The sequence below is a fragment of the Eurypyga helias genome, unplaced genomic scaffold, assembly GCF_000690775.1.
Source record: "Eurypyga helias isolate BGI_N326 unplaced genomic scaffold, ASM69077v1 scaffold7005, whole genome shotgun sequence".
Classification (NCBI taxonomy): Eukaryota; Metazoa; Chordata; class Aves; order Eurypygiformes; family Eurypygidae; genus Eurypyga; species Eurypyga helias.
Window position 1 is genome coordinate 52,318 of NW_010250767.1, and position 20,129 is coordinate 72,446.

Genomic DNA, 20,129 nt, shown 5'->3' on the forward strand with positions numbered 1-20,129 from the left:
TGTAGGACTAAATGCTACAATCCTTTTTAAAATAATGGAGAAACCAAATATATAATCTAATCTCCATTGATATCTATCCACACCTTAATGAAGCAGACTCTTCAGTTTTCTTGACACTCAAAAGATTGATGTTTCTCAGTATCTATTTTCTTGCAAGAGAGAACTGTTTTAATTCAGGCTTCCAAATGAGTATTAGCTCTGTGAAAAATAACATATCTCCTATTGTTTTTATCATACTGAAGTCAGTCGGGTTTGATTATAATTTTGTGTTTAAACCACATACTGATTCTCAGTATTACCATGGGCTCATTTTGCCAGATAGTAATAATTTATGGGTTTAATAATTTATAATCTGACAAAATAAAGAATTTGCATTCTGTCCTATTCTGTTTATTTGAAGTGTATAAATTTTGGAAATAAACAGATGATTATATCTGTCATTCACAATCTTCATTCAGCCAGTTACAGCACCAAATTTACTCTGATCTTACAGTTTTTAGAAGTTCTGTGGATAGTTGTAATGAGGGCAGGAGGAAGAAAACAAAGGATAGATGTTAACAGAATCATTTTGATGAGGTCTTCTTTAGGATAATGTCACAACTCCTCTTCAGAACTAAAAGATCCTTGTAGATGATTGTACTTCAGGAACAGGCAACACACTCCATAGATAATGCAGACACAGAATAAAAAACCTTTAGGGATCAACACACTTTTTTTTTTTTTTTTAATCACACTCCTGTTCATATTGGTTAGTTGTCTCTCCTATTGCCTATTTATTTGACTTCTAGGAAAAAATATTAAATTAGAACATTCTCTTGTTGGGAAGTGTAACAGCATCTAACTGTATATGAACTGATAAATAAATTCGTGAGGTATAGGAATTTTATATAAGGAATGACAGTGTTTGGGAAATTAGTAAGAATTACCCTACAAGGTTAATTATATATAAATTAAATCATTGGCATCATTAGGTAAAAGACTATCCCTTTTTGAGAACTTTATTTTTTTTTCTGTAGGTGAAGCTGAAATTAGATAAGAAAATATAAGGAAAGTATTCATAAAGTCCTCCTAAGCATATGGTAACATATATTATGTGGTCACACTGACAACTATATAAATATCATTTTTGGGTTTTTTTAACCAAGTTTTCTAAATAGTTCTATTCCAAGACAATACATGCCTCATTACAGAGCTCAAAGGATGCTGGTTAATTTTTGCCCAACATGAATGAGTTTGATAATCCATATGGAATTGAGGATAACAAATGACTTAATTCTAAACATGTGTTTGCTGGAATCTGAGATGTAAAATGATGAGCAAGTTAGTCCAAATACTCGTAACTAAACAATGTTCTATGTGGTTTATAGATTAAGATATCGTGAAAAGGGAAGTCAGAGTTGTACGTAAAATTTAAGCCAGGGAACGATTATGACAATAACTGAACACATTTGTAGTTGAACTCAAGAGTGCAGATGAAGCAAAGCAGCGTGATACACAAATGCCTCTTGAAGAAAGTTGCAGTAGCAAGAATTTTTTGTCACAGATTTTTGAACAGCAACAAATAGAAATCAAATATGTGAAGATCTGTACAGAGGGAGAATGAAGTGAAAAGAATTGTCTCTCCTATGAAGTAGCACTTTAGGTAAAACATGAAAAAGTAACAACTAAATGTAAATATGGAATAAAACTGGAACAGGTTGCCTAGAGATGTTGTGGAGGCCCCATCCCTGGATGTCTTCAAGGCCAGGCTGGATGTGGCTTTGAGCAACCTGGTCTACTGGAAGGTGTCCCTGCCCATGGCAGGGGGGTTGGAACTAGATGATCTTTAAGGTCCCTTCCAACCCAAACCATTCTATGATTCTATGATTTTCCTGACCTGAAGTGTTTTGAAAGAATTTACTGTTTGAGGCATTGAAACAACATCCTCCTCTGACCCTTAAATACCAATGAACGAGCAAAACCAAGGGAAGTTAAAACAGTAGGAAAGTATAATTTTAAACTGTAAAAAAGCAATTTAATATTTTTCTATAAGGTTCTGTTTTATCATAGAACAACTGAATAGCCGTCCTGATGATTCCCTCTGCCTCCATTCTTTCTGTGCACTGTTCAGAAAATCTGAGGGCCTTGAATGGAACCAATAAAAACCCCACATTTACTTACCATACCAAGATTATTCTTCAATTTGGAAGTTAAACCAATGTCATATTAAAAACATAGAGCTTACCTTTGCACCCAATTCATTATACTGCAACTTCAAAGCTGTAAGCCTTTCATCCAACTCTTTTGGGTTCTCTGTCTGCTGCTTTTGAACAATCTGCCTCCCAGTTTTTATCACTGTTTCCACTTCAGATTTCACCTCACTCAGGCTTTTATATAATTTCTGATCAAATAGAAATATGAAACACGACCATTAAAATAAGTTAACCAGAAAAGACTGCTGAAGATATTATAGACGTGCACTAGAAGTCTTTGCATTGTTTGCTGTATAAAACCACCATCATACATGACCGAGCACCTTCCACTTCCATTTGAAAGACAAAGGAGTTGAGAGGTACTATGGTATGTGACCTGAAGATAATGAAAACTCACCCTGAGTGTGTGTTAAAAAAAGTTTTTGAGAAAAATGGATCAGTTTCTAAATCAGAATTCAAATTAACAGATTCAGTACAGTCTATCTTCACCAATATTGGTTTCAAAGGCTTGTCACCAAAACCAATGGTAGAAATGTTGGAGGTAAGAAAGTACATACCATTAGTAATTGTTAACAGATATGAAAAGGTTGTTTTCAAACTGGTTTAAATAATGCAATATTTAGAACAAAACAAGATGTCTTCTGTGAATTCATCGTTGGATGTATTTAAAGTACAGATAGCCATTAAACTCACTTAAAAATCTGTTGGGGTTTTTTTCTTTGGTGTTGTTTTTTTTTTTTTATACTAGTAAATCAGAGACTTCTAATATAGCGGATTTCCCTTGAATTTACTAATTGTAATACAGCTCACAACATTAAATCATTAAAAAATTTACATGAAAAAGTAATATAATGAGGGTAAGCCAAACTATATTAAATAAGCTAGCAATCTGTAAACATATATCCTTCATATTTCAAATCACCAATACTAAGAAAAATGAAAGCATTCTTTGTTTCCATATGCGGAAAGTAGGTATCATCATCTAAATGTATAACTTGGAATCTCTTGAGCCATTTATCAGCCACATAAATTCCCAAATTAACACTGTGTAAGTAGAGCAGAAGGTGAATTTCTTTTTCTTTTTAATCTAGTATTAAGTTCTGGCATGACGTGGAAATTCAACAGTGGAAAAAGACTCCACAGAGATACAGTGTCTTTCACCACGCAGGTATGCGAGGAATAGCAAATGTAAAAGCTGTTGAGAAGTTTTATTGTTGAGATGTCTAGCTGAATTCTATCTTCTAGCATTTTGCCACCATGTGTTGGAAAATAAACTTACTGTCCTATACACTTTGACAGAACTGCAAAATAAATTACATTGCCCTTTATTTTCCATCTCTAATTTTTTCAGCTTTTCTCTTAGTAGCAGTATCTTCCACAATATAAAATCTGTGTCTAGTATATCTGGACAGTAAAAACAAGAATTTTTTTCCAGCAGATCGGACAACAAAAAAACCCAAACACATTTCCTCCATAATCTAAACTTAATTACCAAGTCAATTCTTAACATGGTTATTATTTATTTTTCACTCAAAGGTGATATGTACATTGTCCAACTGCTTTCTAGGTGCTCAATATGATAAATACATTCATCATCACTGAAAACCTGTCAACAAATTAGGAACCTGTTGTATGATCCACATTGGACAAGGCTGCAAAAGCTAGCTGCTGAGTGAAAATACTTTAATTCAGTACAGAGGTTTTAATTACCATGTCATACTGATATGACCATGAATTTAAGGGTAATTGTATTTCAGAAAACCCCAAGATGTTAAGAAATAGCATCAATATCTTCCACACACATTTAAATTTGAATTCTTATGTTTAGATCTAAAAGAGGCTGAGGGAAATAAACATCTTCAGGCATGCCATTACTCCAGAAAAACACAAATGTAGACAAGGATCTTATTGTCCTGATTGTTGCTTATTTGCTTTTGAAATCTGTTTTATCATCCTTGACACATGGTGTTCATCTTGGTCTTTACTTCCCTTCAATAGTAAAGGGGTACAGGATTACAGGTATATAAGAAGCATACATACAGATTTTCCTCATATTTTTAGGACATAATCAGGTCTTCTGTTGCGCTTGTAGAAAATGTTACAGCATGCCACCTCGTGGAAGTTGTAATCTAGTTTTTTCCTTTATTGTCTGTGTTTTCTGGCTAGAACAGACTTGTGCATTACAAAATCTCATTTGGTTACATTATAGAGTTCCATGACAGTTACATTTTGTGAAAAATAGAGCCCATCCAGGGAAATAAACTCTTATGCAAGATAAGAAGGGGGAATTAGAAAGGGATCCTGACTAGCCTTCTCACAGTGGGAAAGTGCATGACCTTTGTTTGGAAGTTCACTGAAATGAGAATGATATGATATTTTAGTTTTTCTTTCAATTTCATAATTAATAATTTGTTTCGCATTTTGAATTCCAGACAACATTCTATAATCTTTAGCTTTCTCCACATATAGCCATATTTTCAGGGTTTTTCAGTCATTTAATAGGCATCCCCTACTTTTGAGAGGTCTTTGCCATGGCAGAAGAGAACAACATATAGAAAGGGCAAAGTCACTGTGAGATTCTTAGAACTATTTCACCATGTTCTTATATCCTGAGAAACTTTGAAATTGAAGACAACTTTAAGTATACAGTGTCCTTCTAACCTCATTTGAAAGCAAGAGAAGGAAGACAAGGAGGATTACCCCCTTATCTCTATGGTTCTTGAAAAAAAAAAACCTTTAAAAAGGTTTCTATAACATTCATTGTGCAACTTTGGTCTTCAATCTTAGAATCTTTTTTACTATCTCCCAAAGAAATCTTGATACCATTGAAAATACTTTAAATTTGAAAGGCAGAACAGGCAGGAAACAAATAGAAAGAAAACATCTTTAAATATTCACCATGCAGTGATCCAGCTGTGATTGCACTACTTCCTGCTCAACGCTCTTCATCTCCAACTTGGGCACCTGCAACTTCACTTCATCTAAAATTCTTTTACATTCTTGTAGGCGCTGTTCAAAGTTGGCTGGCTTCTGAAACAAGCGGAACTTCACAGAGACATCCTGCAGCTTTTTCTGAAAAGTAAATATGGGTGAGTAGTAAATGTGAAACCAAATCAATGCTGAAGTCAAGTATTAGGCCTGTTTCAGAATACTTAGAATCCATTATCAATCAGCAGTTTCTTATTTAAAGAATTTTAAACTTTTGGGGAAAATACAAGAAGCAGAGAATCTTGGTCTTCACAGGAGGAAAGTATTCTTGTATCATCCAGAGGACTGGATGCAGTAGGGCCAGTGACAAAAGTGCCCCCGTACTCAACTGAAGAAAGGGAGAGTTTTTCTATTTTCCAACATGCAAACTGTTGGGGGGTGGGGTGAGAGCAGAGGTTTAATAGGTTAAGCATAACAAATTCAAATTCCAGAGTGCATGCTCATCAACTCAATAGAGTTGTTTCTTCTTGGTGTGATGACTGAATCTTTTAATTCCTCAAAGAAACCTTAATAAAGTGGCTGGAAAATAAGTAGGTCTAGCACAAAACCTGAGATTTAGAGTATAAAATTGATTTCTATTTCAATTTAAAAAGGCATAACCTAGAGTAAAAAGAAGGTAATTTGGAGTCAGAAAAATCTATGACAAGCATGCTTTCTAATTTCACAATTTTCACAATTTTTTATCTTTGTGTATTAATTACATTGCTTGTTCACATGATCCCTACCTCAGGGGGAGGGGAAGTAATTAAAAATAAAGCAAAGGAAGGGCATTTTAATTATCTACTTGAATAAGAACTTATTTCTCTTTAGAAGTAGGGAGCAAAGTATTAGTAGAATAAGTTTTTCTACTCTTTTAAAAAAGGGAATGTCACTAAGAAATGGATAAGTAATTAAATAAGAACTCAGCATCTGCAAACACACTTTTGATTTTTTTTTTTTTTTAAATCTTCAAATCTTGGACAATTTATACCAATACAATGTTTCTGTACTACCCAAACTTCAGAAAAAAAAAGAAAAGTCTATATAATAAGGAATAGAATTAGCCTATACATAGGCATCAGTAACAACGCTTTCCACATCTACCCGATTTCGATAAAGGAGGCAGGAATCGTAAGCAGAAGATAATTCTGGGTAACACAGAAAACTCTGTAGTTTTCTGGTGGCTCCTTCCAGCAACTTTTGTCATTAAATACTCTTAAAGAAACTGGGATCCAATGAGGCAAGAAAGGAAGTCTTTCTCTAGACAAATAAGTGAACAATTGAATAAAAATAATAAACAAAGGGTAAGAATAAGTGGTCTTATTTTTCTTCAGTGTGTTTGCATACACTAAATTCATACTTAATTAGTTTTTCATCTTCTGACACTTCAGCTTGATGAAGATCTGGTCCTGTGGGGAGCTTGCAATACCACATCAGTGTCTGTTAAATTTCTGTTAGTCAATACATTAAAAATTACCTAGAAAATAGAGAAACTTATAGTATTAATGGTAGAGAAAATTAAAGCCAACTGTGAATAGTCATTGAAGGATTGTATAGTGTTGAGTGTCTGTAGGCAAAAAACCCAAGCAAATTAGATTTAATTATCCAAAAGTTAAGTAATGCACATCACAAAAGAAACACTAAGCTTGATGTACAAGTGGGCTCTAAATTATCTATTGACACTCTCACTTGAGTTATAATAAATACTTATAAGCATTGTATTATATACTTATAGTTATCTGACAGTTAAAAAATATATCAGCTCGGTACTTAAAAGCAGCTAACTAAGCAAAGTTGGTATTTGGAGTGATTTGTGCTTTTCTCAGCCCAAAAGTACCCTTGTCTTTTCCTCCAATTGTCCTCACCATCCCACTGTGTGAGAAACGAGGTGAGTGTTCAGCTGTGTGGTATTTGGTTGCTGGCTGCGGTTAAACCACAATAGCATGTAAATTTGCCTTTTTTTTTTTTTTCTCCACATTTTATCTAGCATAAGCAAAACAGATTCTAAAAATGCCTCTCACCAATTTTTCAAAACCAAAACTGATACATATAGTCATCAAGAGAAGCCTTTTGAAGAAAAAAATATTTGCACAAAGATGGATTTAAAAAAAAAAAAATCACCTAGAAAGGGTAGTGCTCCCTTGCATGCTGTTGAATTTATAAACATTTAGGTACAAAGTCATCTGGTGACAGCATTTCACTACAGGCAACATCACAGCTGTCATGTAGATCATCAGAAGGTGAGTTAGTAGGAAGAAAGGCACAAAAATAAGGAAACGTAAATATCCTCAACAAAGAAAGTTAGTCCTGTATAGGAGGAGGATTATTTTTTAAATAACTTGGTTTTTTTTCAAGTTAACTAACTGTTAAGAAGTCATTAATGTTATTCACAATAAAATATAAAACTGAAGCTAAGACGCCTTGAAATACTTGACAGTGATGAAGAAAAAGATGGACTTGTTTACTGTTAATATCATAATGAAATTATTTGTCTTTCCCAATTAATTTCCCAATGAAAGCCAATTTGGTTTGCAGCCTGGGGAACTTTGGCACTAATGCCAAAATGTAAAACAGCAAAACAGTCAAGAACTCACTACAGATTAATGGGTAAAAAAGTGTATTACTCCTAAATGTTAATTAAATGAGGCCTCAGTTAACATTTTAAACTGATGACTGCAATGCACTGCTCAGCATAGACTTGTCTTTCAAATGATGTTCTACCAAATATTTCCAAATATTTTCAAATACTTTTAACTCTGAATATTTTCAAACACCTTAAAATGCATAAGCTTCACTATAGTTTCATTTCTTGCAACCACTGCACATTCAAAACACCCCTTATATAGTGTCCCTACCAGTTGCTTACGTCAACTCTGCATACCCTAGTACTCTTGCCAATTATCTAGGAAGGCTGCAATAGAAAAAGGACCGGTAAGAAGATATGGATGTTATGCTTTATCTACTCTAATTTCTTTGCTGGAAAGGAGCAGCTGAAACAGAAGAGATGCCTCAAGAATGTTTCATACTATAGTAATCGTACTACTTGTGTTGTTTGCTTGCGTGAGTCAAGGAAAGATGGAGGACTTAAAATTTGCATACCTGTGCCACATCGATTTGAGAAAGCACTCTTTTGGCAGCATCTTTACCACGGTTTCGTTTCTTCATTTCTTCCAAACTGATCTCATGGCTTGTTAATTCAGATTGTATTTTCTATTTAAAACAAAGACAGTAATCAGCAGGGTTTGAAGAAAATGTTTGTTTTTAATATTAGTTGGAACAGTTGATTTTGAAAACTATTAAACAGAAGTACTACACTATATTCAAGATCATTAGAAGGAATTATTCAAAGAATTACTTCTTCATCACCCTGTAAATTATTCAGTTGAGTTTCTCTTGATCATAATAAAACCTTCTCTTGCTCAAACTTGTATAACTCTGACATTGTGACAATAAGGACAAAATCTGTCTAAGGAAATTCTGACTAAATTGTAGTCAAGAAAATATAGATTCCTTTCTTCTGAAGGAAAATAACTATTTTCATAAGGAATAAAATTAAAAATTAATCATAGAAAAGAAAAATACAAATAGAAAATTGATTTTCTTCACTATTCTTATTTCTTATTATTTTCACAGTATTATCATGCAAATTGAGAGAAAACTGTCCAAAGTATCCAGTATGAATATCTTCACCTCAGAGAGTTGTATTATATCTAAAACAGTAGGCAATTTGCTGCATATTACTGATCAGAATCTATGTTCAATATCTGTAGACACAGTAAATGAATAATCATATGTAGTTCATCAGTGCACTAACAATCCATTTTCTAATACACGCTTCTGCTCATCTCTTTCTGCAAAACCAGTGTGCAGTCAAAGCATTACAAGAAAAATATCAGCCTTGTGGGTTCACCATAAATCAACCTTACACAAAACAACTTAAGTAGTGGTGACAATGTAATGGAAAAAGAATTCCCATAATGTACATTGATACAACATAATTTATAGTGATTCACGTATTTTTATTTTTAAATTGTTAGAAAATGAGAAGATGTTATTAGCAGAATTGCTAGTCAAGTACTACTGAGAACAATTACCCAATGAAATAAAGACAAGGTATGTCCCCACTGGGAAAAGTATTTGAGACCATTACTCCTCCATGAAAAAGTGATTTTAGATTTAATCTTTTTTTCTCTATGGTATGCAATCATTTCTCAGTCACACTAAAGACTAACTATAGAGACTCAGCATTAGTTAGCTCCCGAAGCCAAAATGATGTCTTGGAAGTCAGAACTGTATAAACAAAGAAGAAGCAAGCCTGAATGTCAGAAAAAATATAATGTATCACATCCATTTTTTCAACGGTTTGCTTCTGTACCTCATCAAATGACCACTTTTTGGTTGTATTTTCCAGTTTACTTTGTTCAAACTGAGAGTGACACTGGAAACCGTATTATTGAACTGTTATTATCTGAATAGGTCAGAACAGCACAGTACAGATAAGAATAGTGTCTAAGCAATTAGATATTATGGGACATTGTATGGAGATTGTTATCTACTACTTTTTTCAAATTACTCTGCAGGACAGAGATGAAGCATAACCTACTCTGACATCAAGATACAGAATTAGAGAAAACACACACATTATAGGAAAGCTTTAAAAAGGAGTTGGAGTAAGGATTATAGCAAGAAAAGATTTTTTTGTATTTGCAATTGTTTCTTGAACGTGGAAAGATTAAGCCAGTTCTGAACAGATATAAGATAATTTATAAAAGCTGCTTATGGTGCCCCCTTTAATTCAATTTTGACATGACCATTTGACTTTTTTGTGTTTTGACTCATGAATTTCTTACATGGAGTTCTAAACAGCCATAAGAACACTAATTTTCTCTTTCCATTTCTATTATTCTTACTTTTGCTTTTCTCAGTGATTGCTGGCATTTTGTCTTTTAATAAAGAGTAAAAGCTTTGCAGTAAAAACTGCTTTAATTTCTAGAACATCACAGTGTAATGTAGTGTATGTAACTATTAAATACCACTGTGCTTAAATTATTCTGTCCTGCAACTAAAGAATTCTCATTTTCCACCACTGACACTGCTTTTCAGAAATTTTATTAATTGGTAATATATATAAAGGTAAATTATTAGTGTGTGTATATATATATGAATATACGAGTTATATTTACAAGACCAAAGGCACTGATTATGCCTCTTCTCATGTGGACCACTTCTAGAGCAAAAAGACTTCAGTCCCAAGGGCATGCAATACATTATTTGTCTCAATTACTACTCAACTTTAAGAAGATTAACAATAAAATGCAGAGCCTTGCTTTATTGACAGAAAAAAAAATAGAGAATTGGCAGTGTAACTGTTTCTTGGAAAATCCTTTCCCATCTTGATTCAGAGAAAGGAAAGCCAAAAGAACCAACAAACATTTGTCTCATTTGAAATGTGTCACAAACCTAGCTGCAATCTCACGCTTTGACAACAACATTTAGAAAAAAGGTAACAAGGCATAGATACAAAATCTGTGGCATTATTTACAACGGAAAATTTAATTAGGAGGCTTGATTATATGTCACTTCCCATCATTACCTGCAACCATAATTAGAAAATGAATAATCAGATTTACAAAAACCAAAGAAATGCCAGTCAGCAATAATCAGCTAAATCATAACAATGGAAAGTAATTAAAAAAATCCCAGCAAACCAAACCCCTGACTTTCTGTACTTGATTGAAAGGAATAGATTTATTTGTAATCAAAGGATAAAAATACAAAACCATAACACACATCGAACTCATATTGTGGAATAATGGTAATATGATGTACATCTAACATGCAAATGCAGACTTTAGTAGGAGTAATGTTAAAAAGACTACGTTACAGAAACAGCTACCAGTTCCAGCGGACGTAGTACAAACAAGTTGAAAAAAGTTAGAAACACATTCTGGAAAACAAACTGGTGAAACTTTCTAATGGCAGGACAGGGATACCATTTCCCCCCCTCTCCCCAGGACTGCGGGAAACCTCTCATGGCTTTTGTCTTCTCCTTAAGAAGGAAGAAGACTCTGTTGGTCCTGTTACTTCAGGAATGGGACAAGGTCATGTATGATAGTGCACATTATCCTGCAAAACATCTTAATTCCATGTGGCTGGACCTCTTCGTATTGTATATTAGTTGCCAGAAATTCATAATGCAGGGTGGAATTACTTTGCAGTCAATATTGACTATACTGCTAAGATCAGCAAATTGATAAGTTCTCAATAGCTGGACAAATAGCTGGAAAAAATATACAAATGATATGTATATTAACATGTTGCAAGATGGGACAGGGAACCCTGATGCCATTGAACTTTGATGAAGCAAAGAATAGCTGAAATATTTCCTATGGGCATGCATTGTAATGAAAACAGCAAATTTACAAGTCTCAATTTGGTTTATGAACTTCCACAAATAATACACTAAGCATAATGAATCGTAGTTCATGAAACACTGCTACAGCAAATGGATTAAGTTAAAATAAAGTTTCTAGAATTAACCACATTTATTACTTTTTTATATTATTTATCTCTCTCTTTAAAGTACACTGCAGAAAAATGATTCACTAAATTCCCATTTACTAATCAAAAACCTGATTTATAAAACCTGTTCCTGTACCAAAAGGTTATTTTCATTATATGACCAAAAAAAAAAAAAGGCCAAAACCTCAAGAGGAAAATCCTAATTTCTCCATGGGAAGCTTATTGAAAGACATCACAAGTCTTTCCATTCCAAAGCAAAGATTTATGGAAAACACTGGGTGACACATTAGAGAGGGGTATTTCCTTACAGAGAGGACACCTGAATCTCTTGGTTTATACACAATAAACAAAAAGATCTTTTTATACCTCCCTCTCACCTTGCAGGGTTGTTCCTTTCCTCACAAGATTTCTTTCCTGCCTAGAAACTTCCAGTGGCACTCTGGGGTGAACTGAACTACAGGCAGAATCTATGGCAGGTAGGTGTAGGTAGCCCCTCAGGACTGGCTGTGGCACTGGCTTATCAGCTATTCCCTCTTGGACCTCTGATCTACACATGGCTGAATGAAGTGGTTCTCACAGTTACCAGCAGAAGAAAAGTAACTGTCAATATCTTTAACTTTAGACATTTTAGTAACTGGACAATTGTGAGTCCTTTTTCCCAAAATATTAGTCTGAAGGCAATGAAGCATGGCATTCTTGTCAAGTAACACGTTGCAAAACTGAACAATACTGCCATTATATCATCACATTAACTTTGGTTTTGAACACAGCACAACAATATTTTAAAAACAAATTAATAACCATCTGCACTTAGAATATAGTCCGGTGTGTAGTGCTTATCACTACGGAACTGAAATTTATTTGAGTTTATTGAAAAGGCAAACTATTTCACTTTTGCTTTTCTTAGAAACACAGTAGTATTTATTCTCTGCATTGCATTTTACATACCTCTACAGGGAGAACAACAGACCAGTGATTTGTCACATGCAGGTGAGAAGTGAAATAAGTTTATTTTCTGTCCCATAGTATAACCACCACCACCACCCCACCCTTCCCCCCCAGTAATCACTCAGAATAAATGGAAGTACAAAGTGGAGTTTCTCTCTCTCACCAGAATTTATTTAATAACAAAGCTACAAATAATTATCTGAAAAATATTTTGGCATATAATGTAATATTTTCAGTACAGAATTTTTTTTTCATGTCAGTTAAAGAGTATTTGCAAAAAATTCATCAACTGGCAAATTCCTGTAATGATGACGTAACTCCCTGTATTTTCTTGGTAAATTTAGAGAAATGCAAGAAGCTTCAGTTGGAATCCTGAGATCATGCTTACACACAAATAATCTTTCCTTTCGGAATACTGTTTTAGGCTTTACCTCATTACAGCTTTTTTATCATTACGCATGGAGGAATATGAACTGATATATCTGTGTGGTTGCTGTTAGATTGTTTTGTCTGAACACAGCATCTTTAGTTGTACTCAAAATGAGTTGGGTGGCAGTGGCTCTCTAGCATTAAATTCTCAGTGCCACATGGTGGAGTAAGAAGCACACAGAATTTATGTTCAAAAAATGTTCCAAAGGAGCAATTGAACAGCACATACTTAACTCCCCTTTCTGTCAACTTTTTGAATAAACTAAACTAATAATTTAATTTAAAAAGAGAAGCGGAATATAATTTTTTTTCTCGGATTCATTTCCAGTCAGCTGAACCAAACATTACTCCTGCTATCAAAGGTCTAAATGGATTTGAATTTTAGAAGCAAACACAGAGAGCTCCCAAACCCTCAACAGCTTTCTGATTATAAATTCTCCCATATGTTCTTTTAGAAATGCATCACATACATTTTGCTAAATGCCTCAGCATGGATAAACTGACCCCTGCCCAGAAACCAACATCACTGACTGAAAGATTCCCATTCCAGCTGTGCAGACACTATTGTAGAGTATCTTGAATGAATGAACTGTTTCCAGCTCTACAAAAGAGCTTTGTCAGCAGGGGCTCCGCTGGAGATGCAGCCATTCACTATGTGCCTATTCTGCCACTGGTTGGCATGGCCTTTCACTAAAGGAATGACTCAGTATCTTTACATACATAAAATTGATTGTTTATTCCCTTTCCCCCTAGGGATTTTAAAGAACTTCACAACCCAACTTCAGAGAACTTCAATATTTGCATTAAATCTGTTTAATTGTTAATTAAGTATTTTTCACTAGATCCCACTGGCATCTTAAAATAAAAACATGAAAAGGAAAAACAGCAGCCACTATGCCGGTTTTCCCACAGCAGATACAGTATAATCGGGTGAACTTGACATCAGCCAACAAAATCTCAAGAACAAAAACAAATTCTGCAAAAGCATGGAGCTGAAATTTTCCTATGAAAGTGTGCTAATTAAGAGTGGTTGAGTTTTATGCTGCTTCAGTTGCTGAAGTTCTAAATTGCTTCCTTTTACGCATTCTCTGATCATTGCCAATATCGTACCTGAGGACACTCATAAAGCAGAAGCATCCTCAGGATATATGAAGTATCACTGAAAATTCCTACAATGTAAGGGTCCAAATACATCAGAAAAAAAGCACATTTTCACATGAAATTTTTCTTATATATTGGAGTTGTATAATTACAGGATGAGATATTAAAGAGATCTTTAACAAACCTTTAACAAATGCTAATGAGTATGTTATTTCATTAAAAAAACCCCACTTTACATTATTCATATATCAAGGAAGGAAAAAAAAAATTAAGAGAGTCAAACTGATTGCTAAGAGCTTAGAATTCCAATGGAAACAATCATTCGCCTGAGTCTGATCCTATTCTTAAACCAGTGTAGGTTGGAAGCAATTTAGAATCGACCTTAAAAATAGGACTGGATGTAAATACAATACTGATTTCTAAATTTAGCTTTTTTAATTCATACACACATGCAAAAATATCTGTGTACCTACACACAAACTCTAGAAAAGCAACTAAAAGGTGTATCTATCTACATTTTATTTCAAAAGATATGGAAGCCTTTATTTTTCAAAGGAGAGAAAACACGATTCTCAGGGCTCTGAATATATTTAAGATCATCTAAGCTACTCTGCAGAAGACACCAGTTCTTCAGATGATTTAAAACTCTACAGTCATACCAGAAAAAAACAACACTGAGTGCTGCTTTTAAAATAGTTATAAAGCATTTGCTTTCAATTTGCATGTGTGTGTGTTTCTTCATTTAGTTTTGTAATCTGACCTCATAAATTTAGGTGGAATTTATAGAAAAGTTGCTGTTCATAATATTGTAAAGTATTAATAATTAAATAACAGATACGTTTGGGTTTATTTCATTTGTATTTTTTACCATTTTAATGCTGAATTAAAACATACAGTCTAGAAGAAAGATTGAAAGTGTAAAAATGAGAATTTAATATACATTTTTATTTCAAAGAGTCAATAAACCATTTTTAAGGTATGGGAAAATGCCTTTCTGTTTAACTTACATGCAAAAAACTGCAAAAACTGAAAGGGAAGTACATTTATGTGCACATCATGAAATAATTAACAATGTTCTATGTTTCAATAATCTAGTAACAATCCATAGGCCATGTAATCAACTTTATAACACAGTCATATAAGATTAATGAGTTTGTTCTTTCTAGGATGGAAACTAGATTGTAAAGAGTCACATTGTTTATCTTAGTTGTTTTAAAATTACCGCAGAATCTTCCATGACAGTTATCATTCTTTACATCTTCTGGACAGGTATATAATATAAATTGGAAAGATTTACTACAAGATTAGCTTGAAGTTCTGAAAGTAATCTTACCTAAAATTTACTTGCACTTTCATACTGACAATGCTGCAAATCCTGGATATTAATATGAGGCTGAGGGACAGCCAAACACTCTTTGACTGATTGAGAAATCCACTAAGTACATCAGTTCAACCTGTATATAACTTACCTGTGCTTCCTGAGGGACCTGTGCTGCATCAACTCTGTCTGCAACGTAGGTTGTTAGCTGTTTGTCAATAACAGCCAGAGATTCTTGGATTAAGCGGAGGGTTTTGTCAGTCTCCTGGGCAGATTGAATACTCTGTTCAAGGCTCTTTTGTCTTCTCACGGCCTAAAAACAATGACAATGTTATCAATATTCACAGTAATAATGCACTGTGCATGCATACATTTTTCCTCACATATTTTTTCTTGAAAAATGAATGCTAAGAATCAAAAATAGTACTCCTGACTTTTGCTCATCCACCTTTTTGTATGATAAGTTGCGCATCTTTCTGCCATTCATTCAGTTCTTTTTAGTAAGAAGCAAACAAACAGATGGCATAGACAGGTTCTAAAAAAAGTAGGACCCTGAAAAACCAATGCATGCATTGAGGATTTCTATACAGAGTGAAAGTTGACAAAGCTGCATAATAAAACCATCCCGATAGCACAGTCCTTCATTCTGATGCATAGCGGTCCTCCTGATCTTATTATGTAATTCAAGAGATTTTGTTTACTGAGAATGGGGTTACTGTCATCACAATCCCATCTGAGACAATCCACTTCAGTAAGTGAGAGGGATAAAGACACTTGAGAAGGATCTCTCATATATGAAGTGTAAATAGCTGTCTGGAACAGAGGCAATGCCTAATCTGGAAAAAAAGAGATGGATCCTTGTCTTGTCTGTGGACTGTCCCAATCTATTATCACTCTAACTGTAGTCTCTTTTAGCCTAGGAAGTTGACCACAGGTGCCACAATGGATTGCCTACCGTTACCTTTTACACAATCCTTTTTTTGGAGGATGCTTTCCTTTCAAAGAACCTCACTTTATGTTTTACCAAATCAGAACAATAAATTCTCCTTCAAAGTTGTCCTTTAAGCACATGTATAATTGAACACTTGACATAAACAGGTTAGCCTTAAGTATTACTTGTAACAGTTTAATATAGTATTTATCTTGTAATAAATAATCTGGTACTTTCTTCCATTGGTCCTGGTGTCCACCTGCAGACTCATATTTCTCTTAGACTTTAGCTTCTGCCTAGCAGAGTTTCTGCTTTATAGAAAGCACATAATAATTAACAATCTCAAATGCAATAGTTTTTCTTTGCACAAGTCCAGCCATATTGTTCACCACAGAATAAAATGACTAACTTTCTTTCACATGGCTCAAGGAGGAAGGAGAAATCAAGCGCTCTTTAAGTAACATTGCTAGGTGTCCTGCCATTTTTCAAGTCAAATCACACTTTTTCTCTTTGGTGAGCCAGCTATATTTTAATTTGATTTCATACCTATTACAAAACTCGTGCCGTAAACAAAAATGTCTCTCGGCAATTCACTGAGAGACATTGATATATCTGTACCTCTTTCATGGAGCTCAGATTTTTATACAGCTTCACATTCAACAAATGTGAGCATTCTTGCTAGCTCTTTGACGTAGTTAAAGAATAGGGATCCAGCCAGCATTTACTATATTTGTGGTTGTAAGCTGCTTTGTACTATTTCAAAACAGCTGATCAGATAATCTGTATGACTGTCAGTTCCTGGAACCTCCTGTGGAACCGAGCAGCTTTACATACCAGACCCACGCTGTCAGTGTTAATGGAGGCACCTGAGCCACTAAGGTGCTATTACCTTATCAAATGAAGCATTAAAACAGTGTAACGTCACAGTACAGTAGTAAGGCCTGCTACTTAAATGACTTTTATCTTCATCTGATCTGAGACTTTGTATTACAATGTTCTCAGCCTGTTCAAAGCAATAGGGTTAAAACCCACAGCTTCCATTTACCTTGGCACTCATTACTACTAATTTGTAAGCCTGGGGAAGATACAGTCACTCTCTACCTTTCCATTTCCATCACAGTACAGTGGATTGAAAGATACATTAGACAGAAACAGAACAAGTAGCTTTCTTACCCTGTAAGTAGCCCATGGGTAAGTTCATCCTCCTGGAAGCATGCAAGAAAATCTCTACCTTTACTGATCACTTCGGAAAACATGTAGGACTAACCTACGTGCATGTTCCGTTCTTACAGAGGGCTGCAGTGTCCTGCTGTTCAGAAAAGTTCACCATTTAAAATAAGATGCTGAGAAAGTTCCATTCCCATTAGTCATTAAAATAAGCACCTGCACTTTCTGAAGAATTCAGTATACTGGACACAAATTTGGTGCTAAGCCCTTCTTAAAAAAAAAAAATAGTTTTATAGCAATACTTGAAGCTTTGAACCTTTGTTAAATGCTGACCCATTATAGAATCATAGAATCATTTGGGTTGGAAGGGACCTTAAAGATCATCAAACTCCAACCCCCCTGCCATGGGCAAGGACACCTTCCACTAGACCAGGTTGCTCAAAGCCTCATCCAGCCTGGCCTTGAACACTTCCAGGGATGGGGCATTCACAGCTTCTCTGGGCAACCCGTTGTAGTGCTTCACCACCTTCTCCATAAAGAACTTCTTCCTGATATCCAATCTAAACTTCCCCACTTTCAATTTAAACCCGTTACCCCTTGTCTTGTCACTACAGACCCTTGTAAAAAGTCCCCTCCCAGTTTCCTTGTAGGACCCTTCAGGTACTGGAAGGTGTAATAAGGTATCCCCAGAGCCTTTTCTTCTCCAGGCTGAACAGGCCCAGTTCTAGCAGCCTTTAACTACTATTTGCAGCTAAACATTTGCTCAAGTCCACATAAATTTGCTGCCAGACTCAGGAGCAGTCTGCGTGCATCCAATGAAGTAGTTATTACTGCATGAAAACTCACAAAGTCTTTAAATTGTATGAAAATATGTGGTGACTGAAAAATCATCATATCTGTGCTGTTATCAGCAGAAACTACGTATATCAAAATACCCTTTCAGAATACAGCTGGAAAAATTAAACCACTGTCAAACTCATTGATCATTATTAAACCAGATAAAGTTAAGAAAGAATTACAATGAATCCGTGCCTGAGTTTGACTGAATTTTTATGGCTGGATTTCAAACAAATCAGATAAATATATATGGACGCTTGTGATATATTTGTGTGCACACAAAGTATATACACACACACACACAATGTTCCCCTTTCATTGACCTCACAGAGAATTTGATTACAGCCTGAGAACCTGTGCGACATTTTGTATCTTCCAAATGAGGTTAAAGTACAACTTTTCCAAAAATTGTTTAGATGAATGAACAGATGACATCAGAGCAAAATGTGAATGCAGTGATACAAGAGAGGAATTATTTTGACAGTGGGAGCAGAACCACACAGCTGAATGCTTGGAAATGGCTCCTTCAGAGGTGTAATGATTTTCTCAGATATAAATGCATGATGCTTTAATTTTTTTGCTTGTATTGCTTATTGGGAGCAGACTCCATATGCTCCCAAGTCAAGCAATAGATGGTTTAACTTTGCAGTATATAAATGGGTTTGAGGACATAACAGGAAGCTCTAGCTCTGCTATCAGATCATAGTCAATAAAGCTGAAGGCTTCTGTCTCTAAAGGGAAGTGTCTGACAGTTAATTGCTAAATAGAAAAGCTCAGGAAAATAACCAACTGTTTAATTATTTCTGAGCCAGTGAAATGTTGACAGCTGTCAAGGAAAATAAAAACAAAAAAATATCTGCTGTTAGGCACCATCAGAATGAAAGAGAAAGAAACATATTTATGGGCTGAGTTTTCTATTAAAGTCTCCTCAGGTCTTTATAGATTTTTAGTTACTTATTATGATTAAGCATAACATTTATTTTTTATGATACGGGGAATTGCATAAATCTGTTTACAATTTAACAAAGATCAACAGTAAATGCCGGGAATGGTAACACTGCGTATTATCCATATAAACTGCCATATTAAGGGAAAGGCTGCACTTAGAGTTGATTGGATATCAGGAAAGCTGGAGGTGCTCAAACAGTTGCTTCTGACTATAGGTTATTCTTTGATGTTAAATGTAATAAAAATATATTTATAGATATTGCCACTTTTTCCTTATATAATACATATCATGTATTCAATGACATTAGTCACATATGCAGTTACTAAGATGTTGGTTAGAGTTCTATGGTTAAAAACAAGAAGAGTTCTGTTATCAAGGCAGTACCCAGTAGTTGTACCGTGGAAGAAAAAGAGAACAAAACCTTTTGAAAATTATAGTACTTCTAATACAGGGTATATTTATTGAAGATGCAGACACAAATCCATTAATTAGCTTTAAGTTCCAGCTCATGGAAAAGGGTCTGTTTAAACAGGCAAAAATATGTTCTCTCTTTTTTTTTGGCTCAGCTGTACTCTCTAATTATTAAGAAACGTTACCACATTTTAATACATTAAAAAGTTAAAAGTTAGAAAAATTTAATTTTAAAATTCCTTCTTAACTTGTTTAAATTACTTTAAAATTTAAACTAATTCTTGTTGTTGTAATGGTTGTGTCTGAGATACATTACATCATCTTGGTATGTTTTGCATCAAATTGATAATGTGTTAA

The 20,129-nt window shown here is 34.5% G+C and overlaps 1 protein-coding gene across 1 annotated transcript in view; it reads right to left on the reverse strand.

Annotated features, from left to right (window-relative positions):
- LOC104509747 (dystrophin-like) overlaps window positions 1-20,129 on the reverse strand; it is a gene marked incomplete at its 5' end in the record, with an annotated part of 131,193 nt that overhangs the window by 49,618 nt on the left and 61,446 nt on the right. The window contains 4 exon segments of the mRNA XM_010151784.1: window positions 2,225-2,380; window positions 5,091-5,264; window positions 8,259-8,369; window positions 15,629-15,790. Coding sequence (XP_010150086.1) covers window positions 2,225-2,380; window positions 5,091-5,264; window positions 8,259-8,369; window positions 15,629-15,790 — 603 coding nt within the window.